Genomic DNA, 18,671 nt, shown 5'->3' on the forward strand with positions numbered 1-18,671 from the left:
TATTGTGGTTGTCTAGAGATGCCAAATCAGTGAAAAAAAAATGTCCGTCTGTCCGTCTGTCCGTCTGCACGATAGCTTGAGTAAAACGCATCTGATTTTGAAAATTCTTTTTTTTCCCGTTTGGTAATGTCAAAAGACAGGCTAAGTTCGAAGATGAGTGATTTTGGGTTGACCCTTCCCGAGCTGCGGCCCAATAAGTGCTTTACGGTTTTTCGAAGATATCTCCGGACATTCAAACGTTACACTTGTGACTGATACGTCAAATAAAAGGTATTTACAATACCGATCGACAAAAAAAAAGTTTATGGAAATCGGATGACCGACTCGTGAGTTAGACCCCTTCGTGTGAAACAGGCACAGGGCGGCAAGCAGTTTTTGCTTGTAGGTCGGCCACATTTCAACATATTTCGTCTGTTTCAGCTTTATTAGATAGGTATTGACCGTACCAATCAGGGAAAAAAAGTTTTTGAAATTATGTTCTCCGGAGCGTGAGCTAGGTCTCTTGGAGTGAGCTCTTATCTGGCTACTCGGCCGTACAGTGAACGTGGAGTATTTTGTCAATATCTCGAGTAAATTTTGACCGAATTTCATGAATTTTTTTTTGTTTGAAAGGTATTAACGAATGTAAAGCGTCGGTAAAATTTCCGGTCTCCTAACAAAATGGCTGCCGGTGGCCATATTGGATTTTAATAAAAGTGATATATATTGGGAAAAATGGTAGAGTGTTTCTGTTAACATGGAAATAATTTGTTATGTGTGTGGGGTGTTTCAGGAATTCCATATATGGACATTCACCTATATTGAGCTATATACAGGCATATAGAGCTATATAATAGCATATTCATCTGTGAAATGTTTATTTATAGGAAAATATAGGTAAATATAGCGGTATATAGCTGTTTAAATAGGAATTTATGAAAGTTGACTTCGTACGGGGCTGTCTATATTGCCTCCGGCAATTTATTTGTATATGCTAACAAGGCAAAGAAAGATAATGTAAGTGATTCTAAAGGGCGAATAGCTTTTCAGTAGAGAATGAAGTAAAAGAAATGAAGAGTTTCACAGTAAAGGCTTTTGATACGAAAAGGTGTTTCGTACGGGTCGGCGTTAGCTATGTTTAAATTTTGACATTCGTCATAAAATTGCTAATGTGAGTGTTTTTGTAAAAAAATATCTGCTATCACATTTCACGGATATTTTACCAGTTAAAAATTTGGTTCATTTCGCTGCATTTTATTATGAAAACGGAAATTGTATCAGATTTTTGTTTGGGAATCATAGCAGAACGAACTAATTTTTGCGATAACTGTCCGGTACCTGCTGACATAACACCTTGGTTTTTATCACTGACCTAGTACGTCTGTCTATAGGGAAACTCAATCTTAATCGTAAAAGATTTTTGCATAATTTCATTACATTTCTAGTACTTTATGATATAAAATTGCTAATGTCAGCGCTCTATTTTTTATGCACCAACTTCACTGCCACGACCATTCATGGATATCATGGATATTTACCAGAGTGAAGTTGTTTCACCAGAAAATTGAGCGCAAAGAATGAAGTACTGAAATACAGGCCAGTGGTTTCTTGTCTGTTTAACAAGTCCTAACAATAAACTTACGGTTGGAGAAATGATAGAAGTCATATTTGCAAACTATTTCAGTCGAATTGATGTTATTCATTCCAAATTCAATGTCCACGTTGATATAGGTACATACATAGGTAAACGACTTAACATTAGTAGGTAATGCATGAGTATAAACGAATAGGATTGAAATTGTGGCTTCTTATTTTTCACCGACAGTAATTTGTTTTCGGTTAGTTTCTGGAAAAGTATCTTAAGATTTTAAATGTCTTAACAAGTAAAACTCGTATCAGACGGAAACTTTCCGGTGACACTAGTCAAAATAAATAAAATCTTACCTGTAGCAGGTAAGTATGTCTCCAGGTAATCTACAATAGCTGCCATAGCTGTAGTGTCTCATACAAAAAATATAGCTGCGACAGGTAATGTACATTACCTTAAGACAAAGTTACCTGCTCCAGGTAAGATTTTCAACTCTTTTTAGTCAGTGTACTGTCATTCAATATAACTACAGTTTTGGTAAGACTTACCAAACCAATGTTAACAGATGCCCGATGCAAAATTCTTACATACGGCATACGAAGCCAAGGATAGTGAATTGGACAGAACATAACAACGTCGAGGTAGTTCAATATTTTTTAAGTATTTGGGGGTCTGTAAAATTAACGTTTCCAACGAACTGGACGAAGAATTTAAAACGAGAATAAAGCAAGTCAACAGGTGTTGTTTAGATCGACAACTCTGCAGCATTTTCCATTGTATAACCTAAGCTCACGCCATAAACCAGGCAGGTGCAGTTCATTCTTAAAATGTTAAATAAGAGACCTAATAAACTGTATGAAAATTAATTCAAATGAACACTGACATAAATTGAAAAATTTTATTCGCAAAACACAAAGGCTACTAGATAATACAGGCCCCTAGTCAAATCAAGCGCTCCAGTCTGGTTTACTTTACAATGCCATGGTAAGCTACAAATCGGATTACAAAGTACAGCGTAATTGTCGACGCAAAATTGCTCTTATGTTTTCAACCGAGTGATTTTTATGAAAATTGGGACATTGGTAGTGTGAGAGAACTAATAAATTGGAAAACTATGCTAAACCATGCTAACAGATTATTATTATTTTGTTGACTTGCGGCCAGAAAATGTGTCATTACTGTCTTGCTACAAGCCGGTTTTTCTGGTCACAAGACAACAAAGTACCGTGGTACTGTCTTACTGGGATTTTTTTTTTGAAGTTGAGGCGTGTAAGATGAATAATTCCTCGCCTTCGGCATGAAATACAACCTAAAATACACACCTAAAAAAACGTCCCAGCAAGACAAAAGTATTGTTATTCTATCGGAAACATGATAAAAACGATTTAACATAAGAAAATGTACAAAATTCAAAAACTCAAGTCAAATCACAAAGCTGAAACCTATTGCCCAAAATAGATCGTTACAATCAAACTTTAATTCTTTTGAGACTGCGCTAGCTTCTCGTTAGAGTGGACTTCGAGGTGCTGCTTCAAATTAGATCGAAAGCGAAATTCCTTTTGGCATACGTTGCACTTGTGCGACTTTTTACCTAAAATCAAAATTTCGATTTATTTTGGCCACTTCATTCTCAAACTGGATAGACTAACCGCTGTGAATATCCATATGAATCGCCAAAGTACCCTTTTGTCGGAATGATTTTTTGCAAATATCGCACGCGAACGGCTTTTCATCTAAAGCAGAAATTCTCGTAAGAAATTATGATTTTGGGTTACGTGAGTCGAAATCTTATTTGCAGGTTAGTGGCGTGGATGATAAAGGTTTAGAAATTAACTGTATTTCACTTACCGGAATGAATCCATTGATGTCTTTTCAAATTGCCTAATTGAGTGAAAGCGGCAGCGCATTCCTTGCACTTGTAGGGCTTCTCATCTGAAAACAATTTTCGAAGTTTAAATTTTGTGGAGCCAACGTCCGTCTTTTAAATTTTTCCACTTACGAGAATGAATCCGTTCATGTGCTTTCAAACTGCCTAATTGACTGAAAGCAGCATCGCAATCCTTGCACTCGTAGGGTTTCTCATCTAAAAGTAATTTCCACAGTTTAAATTTTGTGCAGCCAGCGCCTGCGTTGTACATTTTTTAACTTACTAGAATGAATTCGTTGATGTGTTTTTAAACTGCTTGATTGACTGAATGCAGCATCGCATTCCTCGCACTTGTAGGGTTTCTCATCTAAAAACAATTTTCGAAATTTTAATTTTGTGCAGCCAGCGCCCGTCTTTCAAATTTTTGCACTTACTAGAATGAATACGTTGATGTGCTTTGAAACTGCCTAAATGATTGAATGCAGCGTTGCATTCCTTGCACTTGTAGGGCTTCTCATCTAAAAACAATTTTCGAAGTTTAAATTTTGTGCAGCGCCCGTCTTTTACATTTTTTAACTTACTAGAATGAATCCATTGATGTGTTTTCAAATTGCCTGATTGACTGAATGCAGCATCGCATTCCTTACATTTGAATGGCTTCTCACCTAAGAAACAAATTTTTTTGGCTTTGCAGAACTTCTCTATCGCCCGAGACCGACAATTATATTTATTTCTACTTACCACTGTGGACTCTTAAATGTTTCGTAAAATTGGACTTCCAATTGAATCGCTTCGAACACTCTCCACAGAAAAACGTTTTTATTTCTTTGAAAGAATGGACGACAATCACTTTAATCGATTCAAGGTGCGAAACGGTTTTTAAAAAAGAAACTTACTTTTACGAGAGTTCTGACGGTTTTTATGAGACACCTCGGTGCTATCCAAGTCATACGTAATTCGTTTCCCAACACCCTTCCTAGTCTGTAAGGAACGAATCTTGAATGATCGGGCATTGAGTAAAGGAAAGAGGAGTCAATTGCAAACATCAAGAAAACAAAAATTGAATTAATTCCAGAGTGAGGAAGGACTTGACCAACACAGAAGTGGCAATTTCTAATGTCAAAAATGGGATACCTGATGCTTCACACGCATTGATCCTTCTGATTGGATGAAATTCAAATTATCTTCTTCCGATGACAGCGTCGAATTGGCTGATTGCCCTACTCTGTCCGATTTATTGTGCTGTTCTACATCGAGTGAAATATCGTTCGATCCCGTCATAATCACGCTTCCTTCATGCCATTCCTCTGCACCCGACTGTACGCCTTCAATTCTGCAATCAGTCCGACGATTTTAAATTTAAAAATGTTACAGACACGAACCCTGTCCTTACTCTTGAAGTTGTCCCATTTGACCAGAGTCACTTAGTAATGTTCGTTCATTCGTCGTGAAGACGTTCATTTCGGCGATTTCTATCTGCGTTCTATCACTAATTTCAGCTGTCAGGTCTTGATCAACCTACAAAAATGAATTATGGAAAATGGTTCGTAGAACGAAGCATAATCTTGGCATACTTCTTGTGTTGCAAGTAACCTTTCGTCTAACAAAGCCTCATTCATCCGATGAGCCTCGGTCAAGGTATTCAACTGACTTCGCAATTCTAAAATCATCTCGTATTGATGTTGCTGCTGCTGCGAGCTATTCTTCCGTAATTCTAAAATCATTTCATGTTGTTGCGTCACTTGATCCTTTAAGTCCGAATTACTTTTTTGCAATTTCAAGATCATGTCCTGCTGCTGTTGCAATTGAGTTTTCACGGCAACTAATTCTTCTCCTAAAACTGTCGAATTATCCTGAAGGTCGTTTCCGGCCGGACTATTTTCTACACACTTTTCTTCGACAAAATTGCTTTCGCTGCTAGCCCCACTGCTTAGATTAGTTGTTGGCGATCGGATGTCTCTACCACTTGATGGCTTATCGTCGAGTTCTGAGCCTACATTGAGTGCAGGAAGTTCCGGCCCAAATTTGGCTAACATTTCGTCGAGATACACACTGTCGCATCGACTGTGATTCAGAAGGAGACTATCAAACATGGCAGTAGAGTTATCAAATGGTACAGGTTGCAGTCGGTCTATTTCAGAAACAATAGCGCAGAGCAAACCTTCCGTGGCAACATCAGCTGTTGAATCGACCATCATACGCTGTTTTTTAAGTAAAGAAAAATGTATCAAAAAGACAGGACTAGGACTGCCTGTACATCAGTTTTATTATGTGCCTCGACAGTTCTCAACATTTTACCTCTGATGAAGTGTCCATTTCTTTACTGCAATTAATTATAAACAAATCGATTATGAAAACCAATGAATCGAGTATAAAAGGTGATCTAAAAGCAATACGTCAAAACGCAACAAAAGCGAAAACATTTCTTAACTCAGTGACGAAAAGTAAAACTTTGTATGCAACTCGATGCTTTTTTCGACACACGATATGCATCGTCATACTCGGCCTATGGACTAAAGAATCAGTTAAATCTCGGTGGCATAAATAACTTTTGTGCAGCAAGTTGGGAAATTGGGTTGTTTTCGTTACTAGATGTGAAGTTATCAAACGTTCGCAGCGACTATTATGACATCCTGCACTCGATCTAAATCATCTAAATCCTTGAAATGTAGAACAAGAATAGACCGGCGAAAGCGGCTGGTGAGGTCTTTTTTCTAATTTTTGTTTGGAACTACCAACTATTTGACCTACCAAAACTACCACATTTTCGAATTGCAATGTTAACTGTGAACTATCGGTGATCAGATAACGAATAATTATTATTTGCCTGGTGTCGATATGCTCATGGTGGCTTTGCAATTTTGAATGTTAATCCAGCTCGAAACTACCAACCACCAAAAATACCAACTACCGACTGAGAGCTACCAAAACTACCAAATTTGTGGAACAGACAGACGGACAGACAGACAGACAAACCGGCCATAATAGGGTATTTTTTCTAGAAGAAAAAAGACCTTAAAAAGGCTTGAAGGTGATATATGGCATTAAAAAGCCTTATAGCCATAACAGCAAATTGAAAGAAAATTACAAAAGTGTAGTTGTGATTTGCTAAATTACCGCATATGGCTAGGGTGGGCCACAATAAGCATCATGTAGCTATTAAAGCGAATTCATACAACGTTTTACAACGTGATTTACAATATTATTATATTATGTTGTGATGAGGGAAAAGGAAATATGATTCGAATCAGTTATTTTCAAACAAAGTACAAACCATCGCTCTATTTTTTGTGAACCAACTTTACTGCTATCACATCTCACGGATATTTTACCAGAGTGAAGTTATTTCACCAGAAAATAGAGCGCAAAGAATGAAGCACTAAAAAAAACATTTTGCGTCCGTTTTCATACGGAAGCCCATACAATGAATGGGTGCCGACTTGCATCAGCGTTAGTGAGTCTCGATTTTTCTCTAAGGTAATATCGCAAAAAATTTTGTTCGGAAACCTCAGTAGAACGTACAAAAATTATATACCCAGAGTAGCCTCCTAACATAAAACATTGGTTTTTATCGCGGACCAGAGTACATTTGCATATATTTATGACAGCGTATAGCCGGTATAGCCTTAAAAGGGAATGGGTAAGGTTTGATAGGTCAAATGAAAAATAATTAAACTTTTATTGCCTATACCCAGTTGTCCGTTTAAGATTGTTTCTAGCTTATACGGTGTTTAAGTAGAGGAAATATAACTGATATCGGGGTATACAAGGCTGTATACAGCCTTGGGGGCATAGCTGTCACAATAAAGTGAGCTGAAAATTTGATTTTTCGTGGCAGTATGTTTTCACGTGAAAACAATTTTGAGTTTTCTTCGTTTTAATTGCATGTAGATGTAGTGTGTTTGACTTCAAAACAATTGAATAGTAAACTATAATCTTTCATTCGGTTGAATTTGTCTTTCCCAAATTTTAATTTAATTTTGTTTGCAAAATACAAAACAAATTCGAATTTTGCCTCCTGTTTTGACAGCTATACCCCGAGATCACTTTACACTTAATTGGTCAAAAAACTCTCTGCTCAAACACTGTATAACAGACAAGGACTACATAAGTAAATAATATCATTTTAACATACTTTTCACAATATTAATAGGACATTACACATCGTTTATTCGTGTCTACGTCTACGGTAACAGATAACTATTCGTTCAAAATTCACGGGAAAGATATTTCTAATCCACACACAGATGTCACTGCAACCAAAATTATCTGATGATGAGGATGATGACATCCACGTACCCATCATCCCACGCCATGATGACCATCTGTCATAACAGTGTTACCTGAGCTGTAAACACACGTCATTTTAGCATAAAAATAACAAAATTTCTTCGGAATCGTTACCGTGATAAAAATGTGCAAATTCGCCCAAAACTCAGAATTGAATTAATTTTCTGAAGCAGTAAAAGGACACAAAATGCAAATTCCATACATGAGAGTTGCAATTTATGCACTGACATTCTTAACGTACGCTTACTCCGGCTATGGATCGAATATAATATCCAGTTTACGAGATGCAATCATTGCTGCTGAAGCTGTTTTCGGTGATGTATTCAAGGCATTTCATCATTGGTTCAAATAACATTCGGATTTTTTTTTAATTTTTTTTTTTTCGTTCAATTAGAATGCAATACATCTGGCAAAGAAATTCCATTCCGTACACGAAATATTTGACGCTGCAGTGGACGAAAATTGTGTCTACAATTGTCCCGGAGGTATTATTGCCTCATTCTAAATCAAACTCTTGAACATGTTCAGCTTAGCTTGAATTTTGTAGGTGAAAAGCCGACACGAAATAAGTTCCATCAGCCTAGCAAAGATGGGTGCGGAAGTCTTGGAATAGGAATTAGTACCGAATATTTACCAGCCGCTGAAATGGCTACTTGTTGTGACGATCACGATATTTGTTATGATACGTGCAACAAGGATAAGGAATTGTGTGATCTTGATTTTAAGCGATGCCTTTACAGTTACTGCGATAAATACGAAAAATCAACAGTTGGAGGTGAAATAATGGTTAAAGGTACGGTTGGAACGAATAATTCACCGGAAAAATTCCAATCTATTGAAGAACTGACTTTTTGATAGGATGTAAAACTGCGGCCAAAATGCTGTTCACCGCCACACATACATTGGGATGCAAACCGTATCTGGATGCTCAGTCCAAGGCGTGTTATTGTCCGTCCACAGATAGTAGTAGCAGTCGAAGCAGTAAAAGTAAATCGAAGGACAGTAATAAGCGAGAAAGTCGACAACAAGATAACAAGCAAAAACCACCAAATTATGGCTGGAAAAACACCGACGAAATGTAAAACGAATTAATAGTCCTTCCGACTATTTGGGTTATTTTATACTAACATCATCAGCCTAGTCATTGGGTATTATCTGATATTTTCATAGTTTCATTTTCTGCGATAACTTTCATTTGAATGTCCATAGTGTGGATTTTTTGGATAGAATGAGGATCATTTTTCGTTTGTTTTTGTCACCCACCGCAATTTGGCTTTATATAGAAAATTGCAATTTTTTATGGGATTAAACGCTCCTTGCTACCCGAGTATTAAAAACGTTTCAAAATGTCAGTTGAATCGAACAGTGCCAGAGCAGTTCCAGTACCTGCATTAGTTTACTATAGCTGATCGACAATAGCCCTCAATCGATTTTCTTAAATGGTGCTTCTGTTACACATATGTGACTGGAATTTTCTGTGGACTCTGTATCAGGACCAATTTTAAGGAATTTATTTACTAAATTTACCGGAATTCCCAAAAATTACTTTTCAAAATTTTTCCTAAAAATGGGCCCTGCGTATACTTCATGGCACAATAGTTACCACGACGAACATAAGATAATTTTGCACAGTGAAAATCTCTACTAGTCCGTAAGTATTTCAACATTTATGTATGCATTGCTGTGTTTGAACAATCACAATGAATTCGGGTAACCCCCGAAGATCTTTGATGCAGAAAAACATTGAACTGGCTATAACGCGTTATTACATCCCATCTACTGGAAAATAGTTTCGCGCGTTTCTTTTAAATTTTTCAATAGTAATTTTTTCTTTCGGGTTCAGCCAGAAGTTTTTACTTGAAACCCGACCAGATCCGACCCGACTGAAGTACAGACCCGCCAGAACAGAACCAGTTCGGGTCGGGTTTAAAAGTCGGGTTGCCCGAAAATTCGGGCTGCCCGCACATCTCTAGTTTTAATTCTGAAAAAATCTGAAAATACGAAAAATTCCGAATTTTTTGCTTCTGAATTTTCAGAATTAAAACTCCTTAAAATAAGGCCTGACTAAATAAAACTAAAGGAGACGCACCCTTCGAAAAATACTAAGAAGTCAGTCCAGCTTAAGTGTTAATGCTAAAATCAAGTGCATTTAGGATTGGGCTAATTAGTACCTACTGTCCCAAGTATTAAAAAATATAAAAATCGCGAGGGGCACCGCACTGAATTTGCAACTCTTTTTCCTCGTGCAACTCTTTTTTTCGGCATGCAACTCTTTTTTTCGGCGTGCAACTCTTTTGCAACTCTTTTTTTCATATTGCAACTCTATGCAACTCTTTTCAGTGCGGTCCCCCTCGAAAAATCGGCTAGTTTTCACATATTTCGCACAATACACTATATTACAGTCAGAGGCAGCGAAATTTCAGCATGAATTTGCTTCAGCTGTTGTGCACATGATCGACACAAACAAAACTGTTTTTAGTCTTTATATGGTTTTACAACTGCGTGTACCTGCTTCAACCGTATAAATAAACAGTTTTGATTGTATGTGTGGATCAGCTGATACACAGCTGAAGCAAATTCAAACTGAAATTTCACTGTCTCTAACTGTAAAAAAAACTACCCAACATTGCACGGACGACGACGTCGCTTTAGATTGTTACGTGGAATTCAGTTCCAACAAATTTGACCGCGATAGTAAGAAAGATATCTTCATTCATAAAAGCAAAAGCTTATTCAAATAGGATAACATTTTCTCATGTTGTTAAGATAACAACGAATGAAAGACTTGGCTAGACTTACTACCACACTCCAAAGTAACTAAACAAAGACAATGTAATAAAAACCCTAAGCGGATCAAAAAAGTACGGAACCCAACTTTCGGGTGACTACGCAGTAAGTTCACCACAAACTCACCTCTTGTGTTTTTATGGATTTCAATTGCTTTGCTTTTCCATACTTCGACCACACTCCGCGTTCCGAAATCGACACGTTAAATGTTATAAAAATTGGATGCTTTAAAGGCTGTATTTGCCTTTGGAACTCACCTTACGGATTGAATTTTTGGGTTTACCAATGAACTTTTTCATTTTTAAAATTTTAAAGAGCGCTTTGCCGGCTCGATTTTGACGGTAATTTCATTAATTATAATGGTACAATCATATAAAACAAGGCCCAATGTTAACATATCTTCTGCTTATCAAGGCTGTCAAGACTTTCGTTGTTGGGCTCTAGGACGCACCTAACGACAGAAAGTTCTAGTGTACCATCATCTGTCAGATATTACAAAAAATTGACGTTAAAATAAAGGAATTGGTCCCGAATGAAGAATGAAATTCAAAAGTTATGTATGCCGTGTCAGACAAGTCATCTATAATTCGTTTAGATTTTCAAAAAAGAAAAATGAAAATTTCATTCGTCACTGGACAGCAATTCCGTTTTTATGTTGACGCCAAATCTAGATTTGTAACAAAGTGTGAATGCATAATACGTCCTCGGGATAATACGTCCTCGACATAATACGTCCTCGACATAATACGTCCTCGACATAATACGTCCTCGACATAATACGTCCTCGACATAATACGTCCTCGACATAATACGTCCTCGACATAATACGTCCTCGACATAATACGTCCTCGGCATAATACGTCCTCGGCATAATACGTCCTCGACTATACCAAACTAAAATTTGGAACAGCTATGTTGCAGCCTCCCGGATACCTGGTAAATAAGTGTAATTGATGGAAGTACGAAGTGTGAAAGTGTGAACATTCACTAGGTCGTCAGGGCACTCTCAGCGCCCAAAAAAGGTCGTAGAACAAAGGTTTTTCATATCGGTATGTCGTATAGTCAGCGTTAGTAATGTGGCATAGCTTTCAAACAGCGTTCTGCAGAGCAGAGTGGAAAGCCAAAAATCAGCCGTCATCTCCAATCAATAATAACGTCTTAGGACATCGATGGATCACAACAGTGTCTAAGCAGCCGATGTTGCCCTGTAGTCCGATTTTCCGCTGAGGTCTAATCAACTTTGATTTTCACAAAATTCGCGTACGACCTGTGAGAGTGTGATGTGGGCAACCTTCACTGCTTGAGACGATTGTGATCCGTAGTTGTCATTATTATTGATTAAAAGTGACGTCTGACTTTTAGACGATTTTTGGCTCTCCACTCTGGAGCAGACAGGTATTTGTATTGTATTGTATTGCAATGAACTTAAACAATGTCTTGATGAAAGGACTAAAAATTGATTTTAAAATTTGCAAGAAAATTTGTCGAGTGATGGAACGATTCAATTAAATTCACCATTCCCAAATGAAACGCACTAGAGTCACTCCTAATATTTATGATCCATTCTACAACTCAGCTCTGGAAGCGAAGAACTGATTCAGCACGAAGTCTTGCCATCACAAAATATGTCCATGAAATTGTTGGCGATTTGACGATCCAGTGCCACTTTAAAACAAATGAAATTGACACACAAGACTTTTATGCAATGAATCCAAAACCAAATTTTATTCGAAAAGATATGCAAAACAGAAACGGCTTTAGATCTTATTGAAGGCAGCTACATCGACGGATTGAACAACATCTTCGAATGCTTCGATCTGTTCGGACAACAAATCGATCGACACCTTATCGTCTTCGATGACGCACATAATTTGCAATTTCTTGATACCGTAACCGACTGGAACCAATTTCGATGCTCCCCATAAAAGACCATCCATTTCGATGGAACGAACATTTTTCTCCATTGCGCCCATGTCTGTTTCATCGTCCCAAGGCTTAACGTCGAGCAGAACGGAACTCTTAGCAATCAGTGCAGGTTTCTTGGATTTCTTGGCGGTATATGCAGCGACACGTTCGGCCTTGATGCGCTCGGCCTCGGCGCTTTCCTCTTCATCTTCAGATCCGAACAGGTCAACATCATCATCATCATCGGCAGCTGCTGTCGTTGGTTTTGCTCCGGCGACTTGTGGTAAAGCTTGGCCACCCCATGACGAACGTTCTTGAGCGGAGAACGATGCAATATGTTTGTACCATCTTTGCACGTGAGCGGCAGATCCAGCTGGTGCCTTACCAAGGGCCTCGAAAACGGACAAGTCAGCTTTCGATGGAGTGTATCTTAAATGATGAAATTGTAAGGAACATAACCTAAAAACAATTTAAATTCCTGAAATCGTTACCCTTCGATATAACTGTGTTCAGCTAAAAATGCATCGAGTTCCTGTAGTCCCTTTGGTGTTTTTACATCTCCGAAAGCCATTTTTGTAAGATTTATCGGCGTTTTCTTAACCACGGGTAAGTTTAATCAACGTGCACGTCGCGTTGGCGAAAGAAAAAGGAGAGCGCTTTTGTCAAGATCTTTGACAGATGTGTACCATCGAGTGGTTTACATCATTTTTTTCATCGACGTTTTTTTATCTAAGGTAAATGAGGCAGTAGCTGGCCACTTTTGGGATTTTTCAAGTTTCGTCAGCATTTTGACATTTTATAATTTTATCGGAAACTTTTATCGGCTCTTTGCATGTAATAGTTATTTTCATGCTTCGGGGACGAAATTTTGGATATTTTTTTTTCGAGTTTTCTTCCCTTTGCGCGAAAAATTGTATGTGTACCTGTGTGGGATAGTTGAGAAATTGCATGAGATCAATCATTCAAAACAGGTATATGTATACAGCTTTATACGCAGAGGGCTGGAAATCCGAGAAAAAATTAAAATTCCATCATTTCTAGTCCAGTGTATGTAAAGTTGTATTACCTGTATGATTGTATGCTTGGGCAACAACAAACGAAATTACCTTAAATAAATCGTGCAAAACAAGTACCTAAATCAAGGTTCTGAGAGAACAGGTTAAGACACTTTCGAGTTGATGACGAAGGCGGTGTGATCAAAATTTTCCTGTAGCGCCAACTAGGTTTGGAAAATATTAAATGACGATTTCAACTTAACAAAAAAAAAATTGTTTTCAAGTTGACTTTTCAAACAATATACATGTCTGAATTGTTAAGATTTGTGTTTCACCCGCCTTCGTAAGTGTCTTAACCTGTTCTTTCAGAACCTAGTTTATGTTCGAAAGAACTCTATTGCCGTAAGGCTCAATGTCAGGTCTCATATCGAGCCTGATTTAAATGTTCCCAGGAACTCTTGGCTGACGGCTTGGTTGATTATTTCGAATTCGAAACATCTTTGTTTGCTAGTTCTTCATCAATAACAGTTACGCGCTTCATTAACGTTACGTACATGTGAATACGCAGAAATTCGTTATTAATTCATTATAGTTGTTTTCTTAAATTAGTTGGAAGAAGCAGTACAAAGAAAGAGAATTCAGTTTCAGGAACAGCCAAAAAAAAAAGAGTTTTGTAACCCGAGGATTTACCTAACTACATTGTTAGTTGAGGAAATTCCCATACAACAGCAAATTTCTATCAAAACATAATAGTGAGGACAATGGACCCAACTAGATGGCATCCGTGCGTGTTCTATCTCATCGAGGTAGAAAAATGATTTAAAAAAAAGGATAAATTTCGTGCCACGAGACAAAATTTCAAAATGTTTCGTAATTTGTTCACTTTGAAAAATCGGATCTCTTGTGGACGTTACGAACTTTCAACATTCCAAGAAATCCATTTTTTCCAAGAATTCAATTATTCTTCTTTTGCTCTAAAAATGGATGCAGTATTCGTTCGGTTTATTTTAAGAAAACTCTTTGTGATGCTCACTGAACTATCGTCACATATGAAACCCAAAACGCTTTAGTACCTCTGTTCGAACCGAAGTTCTGAAAGAACAGGTTAAGACACTTTCGAGTTGATCACTAAGGCAGTGGAATCAAGATATTCATGTGGCACCAACTAGGTTTAAGAGACTTTATATGACGATTTCAACTTAACATAAAAACAATTGTTTATTTTTCATCTCTTATTTCCCTTTTTGTAGTTGTTGTAATGAAAAGTAAACCTGGATGAAAAATTCGTGCACTAACTTAACAGCTGTCAGAAGCTGTCAAAAATGATCTAATTTTCATGACTGGAGCATGAAATAGTGATTTACTTCGTTCGGGCTTCAACTTGCTTGATTCTTGGAACTATCAGAAAAAGTTTCCATCGCCCTTGTGATCAACGCAGAGGGGTTTCAGCTTGCTCTTCCATCTTGTAAACCACTTGTTTAGTCATCTCATATTGTAAAACTTCAAAGTTATCCGTCAAAGTTTCCCGTCAAATCCCTCTAGGTGTGAATCGCTGATTTTTGCTTTGAAACACCTAACCTTACAATACAGTCGATTCACTTAGTAAAAGGAAATGCTGTGAAATGGCTATGAAAAAGTCATTATTCCAAACCAATCTATTCAAATCGTTGACCATTTACAATGGAAAAACAAACGTAAGGTTTACCAAATCAACTGCCACCAGCGCAGCTGAGACATCTGAGACGGAAAACGATTCTGCCACTGACGTTACCCCGGCCACTGTTTTGTTCGATGGCGATGATACCGAATTAAGGGAAGCGACTATTGAGAAGAATCGCAACAAATCTCGTCTGTTGCCGCAGCACCAAAAAATGTTGCACGACACTCGTCCCTACGATGAGGCGCATTCTTGGATTCATAATACGGTTAAATATAAGCGAATGATGTTTGGCAGGTACGGGCTAGCAAGCGGTGTTGATCCTCGCATTTGCTTCTACAGCAACAACGAGTTAGCAGATCAAAGAGAATACGAACAAGTTGCATTCCCATTCACGTTGCAGGAAATGATGAAGGAGAATGCACAAATCAAAGCCGAAAAGGAGGAAAAAATTCGAAAGCGAGAGGACGACATTGACAAAAAAATGGCCAAACTCGATATGTGGACCAAGGAACTCAATGCAAAAATTGCGAAGAAAGAAGCCGATGCTAAAGCAGCGAAGGAACGAAAAGAAAGACTTGTCGAAGAGGTACGACGGCAGTTCGGCTTCAAATTGGATACAAAGGATGACAGATTCAAGGAACTTGTGGCTCAGAAGGAGAAAGAGGACAAAAAGAAACAGAAGGAAGAGCGCCGAAAAATTAAAGAAGAGAAAATGATGGCCAAATTGCTACAACGAACGACACCATCCAGCGAGGAGAAACTATCACCAACCGAGGGCAAACCACCAACCACATAAGGCTTATGACTTACGGTTGTACAAAGAATAGTTAATAAATTTAGTGACTCAAACGACATCACGGTGGTTTATTTCAATAAATAAATTCACAAAATCAGCAGAATCCCTACCTTGCCGCGCCTCCTTCAGGATTCGATGCACCTGAAAGCAAGACTAACACGACGACTGGAAGAAGATACATCCAATATTTGGCTAAGAAACCTCGATTGTCTTTCACATCGCCCCGTTCTCTGGCTTCTCTTTCTCTTTCCATTTTCTGAATGAAACTTGCTGTGTCCGGGCTGAAAAACAAAAGTCAACAATGAAATCGTTGCTACAGAGCGCAAATTATTTCGAATTTACATTGGTGCCAATTCGGTATGCTTGACCACTACGTCTGTATTGAATTCTTCCAGGGCATCAACTTGTTGGAAGTGGCTTTGATCGCGACAATTGCCAGTGCCGTATATCGTTTGGCTTACACCGAGTACATGGCCGACATGGTTGAGTGATACCCATAGGACATCTTTCAATTGAGAAGCAGCTAATGCACACTGGAAGAATAGAAAAAATCCGCTTAGTCATAACGTTGACATGCTTCGATTGATCAATGAACTTACAGCTCGTGAGTACGTCAAAAAATTGTACTCCTCACCGTTCTGACCTGACACGACTGCTTTTAATCGGTACATGCTGTCACTTTCTGCCAATTTCTATTGAAGGAAATCAGGGATTAGGTCGGGAAATCCAAGAGAAATCCACACACAAACCTTAATTTTCAGGCGTTCGTTATTCGACAATGGTTCTTGAACCATTGTAAACGAACCCGAGTTCAGACTAGAAATAGTTATGTTACCGCGAGGCGTAAATTTGTCGGGCAGGTCTTTGTCGATTGCGTGGTACAAGTTTATGTGAAGCCAACCATCGTACTCTAAAGATGACTATTGAATGGATGGAACAGTGATTTTTGAAAAATTGTTATTTTTATGTCAGACTTACTCCTGAAATTGATGAAATTAACAGAATCGTCAGGCAGAGCTGTAAGAACATGTTCACTGAATATTTAATTAATGATTTTTTCTCGATACGATGTCAATTCAATCCAGCCAGTGTGTAAAATAAACTGTGACATGACATACACGCACACATCCGTACATTTGACATTTACTACTGTCATTATTTGGTACGTTAAAACTATAAAATTCAAATATAGGTGGCGGAATTTCGATAGAGAAATAAGAAAATTAACTACTGTTGTATTCGTGGTATTGCAAAGTTAGAGACTTGAAAGATTTATCTTTCAACAACGAGTTGAAGTCTTGCCAGAACATAGAAAATTTTCTGTTGGAAATTTGAATGATTCGATATTTTCCTTGAAAGACTTTGTTAATTAACACTACCTTCTGTACACATTTTTACGTAGAGATAACCACCGCACCCAATAATTGCAACCTACTAAATTAAGCAATTTCATAGAATTTGTCTATTTGCAAAACAAATCTAATCGACTAATCGCATCCAAAAATCATATGCGCACCCTAGTTTCATGGGGCACCCAAATATGTTTAAAAATATTAGTCCTACGGGCGGGAAATTTAGTTTAAAGGACATTAAAATGTACACTTCCCGGCCATTACAATGTTTTAAGGGATGTCGCTCAATAATCGAAAGGTACCGTATTCTTCAATTTGTATTTAATAGTACACTATGATACCGGTGAATATAGCCAGCATCTATAACTCGAGTGTATATGACACAAACACGGGTGCAACGAGCGTGATCGCAAACATGTAAACCGAACGATCAAACGACACAAAAATGTAAGACCTATAAACTCCAATGAAAGTACAAACCAGGTATGGTCTATTGGTCTATACATACAGAACGGAGGAAATATCGATTTCATATAAACAAACGGCGACATGTATTATCACCCGGGGAATTATCCCCCAGACTGGAATTATCACCCGGGGAATTAACACCCAGGCATTATCACCCAGATCAAAAGGAATTATCACCCGGGGAATTAACGCCCAGGCATTATCACCCAGATCATTTTGAATTATCACCCGGGGAATTAACAACCAGGCATTATCACCCAGCTATGTGAGAATGATTTCCCAGCAGTTTGTAGCTTAGAAATTATTACCAACTGAATTGGGAATTATCACCCGGGGAATTATCACCCGGGAATTAACGCCCAGATCAATAGGAATTATCACCCGGGGAATTAACGCCCAGGCATTATCACCCAGCTATCTGAGAAGTCATGCTTAATTAGTCTAGTTAATTGTGTATCGTCTGAGAGACAAGCGCAATTAGGTAATAATGCATCATCTTAGAGACATGCACATTTAGTCTAGTTATTTGTGCATCGTCCAAGAGACATGCACAATTAGTCTAATCATCTAGTCATCTAGTCTAGTCTAGTAGATTGTGTATCGTCTTAGAGACATTCACAATCAGTCTAGTTGATTGTGCATCGTCTTAGAGACATGCACAATTAGTCTAGTTAATTGTGCATCGTCCTAGAGACATGCACAATTAGTCTAGTTAATTGTGCATCGTCTTAGAGACATGCACAATTAGTCTAGTTAATTGTGCATCGTCTTAGAGACATGCACAATTAGTCTAGTTAATTGTACATCATCTTAGAGACATTCACAATTAGTCTGGTTCGTTGTGCATCGTCTCAGAGACATTCACAATTAGTCTAGTTGATTGTGCATCGTCTTAGAGACATTCACAATTAGTCTAGTTGATTGTGCATGTCTCTAAGACGGTGCACAATTAACTAGACTAATTGTGCATGCATCTTAGACGAT

At 38.0% G+C, this 18,671-nt stretch overlaps 5 protein-coding genes across 6 annotated transcripts in view; 2 read left to right on the top strand and 3 right to left on the bottom strand.

The window, feature by feature from the left end:
• LOC119083231 (zinc finger protein 271-like) overlaps positions 1–18,671 on the bottom strand; it is a 700,255-nt gene that overhangs the window by 3,331 nt on the left and 678,253 nt on the right. Inside the window, exons 29-33 of the mRNA XM_037192892.1 lie at positions 4,016–4,099; positions 3,869–3,952; positions 3,718–3,801; positions 3,567–3,650; positions 3,416–3,499 (exon numbers count right to left, since the gene is read on the bottom strand). Coding sequence (XP_037048787.1) covers positions 3,416–3,499; positions 3,567–3,650; positions 3,718–3,801; positions 3,869–3,952; positions 4,016–4,099 — 420 coding nt within the window. The remainder of the gene's footprint in view (positions 1–3,415; positions 3,500–3,566; positions 3,651–3,717; positions 3,802–3,868; positions 3,953–4,015; positions 4,100–18,671) is intronic.
• Positions 7,762–9,054, top strand: LOC119083288 (group XIIA secretory phospholipase A2). Of its 2 annotated transcripts, none has more exons than XM_037192980.1 (4): positions 7,762–8,052; positions 8,119–8,209; positions 8,272–8,517; positions 8,583–9,054. In XM_037192980.1, exons 1-4 carry the CDS (start codon positions 7,912–7,914, stop codon positions 8,804–8,806), a joined length of 702 nt encoding a protein of 233 aa, XP_037048875.1. In that variant the 5' UTR covers positions 7,762–7,911; the 3' UTR covers positions 8,807–9,054. The 2 variants fall into 2 exon arrangements, with proteins under 2 accessions (XP_037048875.1, XP_037048876.1); XM_037192981.1 differs by having other exon boundaries at positions 7,762–8,043.
• LOC119083292 (probable elongation factor 1-beta) lies at positions 12,208–13,100 on the bottom strand. The gene is made up of 2 exons (XM_037192984.1): positions 12,908–13,100; positions 12,208–12,845 (listed from the first exon to the last, which is right to left on the bottom strand). Exons 1-2 carry the CDS (start codon positions 12,985–12,987, stop codon positions 12,269–12,271), a joined length of 657 nt encoding a protein of 218 aa, XP_037048879.1. The 5' UTR covers positions 12,988–13,100; the 3' UTR covers positions 12,208–12,268.
• On the top strand, positions 14,947–15,925 carry LOC119083284 (growth arrest and DNA damage-inducible proteins-interacting protein 1). Its single transcript, XM_037192972.1, has one exon. The coding sequence runs from the start codon at positions 15,034–15,036 to the stop codon at positions 15,865–15,867; it is 834 nt and encodes a 277-aa protein (XP_037048867.1). The 5' UTR covers positions 14,947–15,033; the 3' UTR covers positions 15,868–15,925.
• LOC119083289 (ER membrane protein complex subunit 10) lies at positions 15,903–17,005 on the bottom strand. The gene is made up of 5 exons (XM_037192982.1): positions 16,846–17,005; positions 16,617–16,787; positions 16,467–16,559; positions 16,210–16,400; positions 15,903–16,148 (listed from the first exon to the last, which is right to left on the bottom strand). The coding sequence occupies exons 1-5, from the start codon at positions 16,894–16,896 to the stop codon at positions 15,974–15,976; spliced, it is 681 nt and encodes a 226-aa protein (XP_037048877.1). The 5' UTR covers positions 16,897–17,005; the 3' UTR covers positions 15,903–15,973.

Source organism: Bradysia coprophila, unplaced genomic scaffold (genome assembly GCF_014529535.1).
Source record: "Bradysia coprophila strain Holo2 unplaced genomic scaffold, BU_Bcop_v1 contig_583, whole genome shotgun sequence".
In the NCBI taxonomy this organism is placed as follows: domain Eukaryota; kingdom Metazoa; phylum Arthropoda; class Insecta; order Diptera; family Sciaridae; genus Bradysia; species Bradysia coprophila.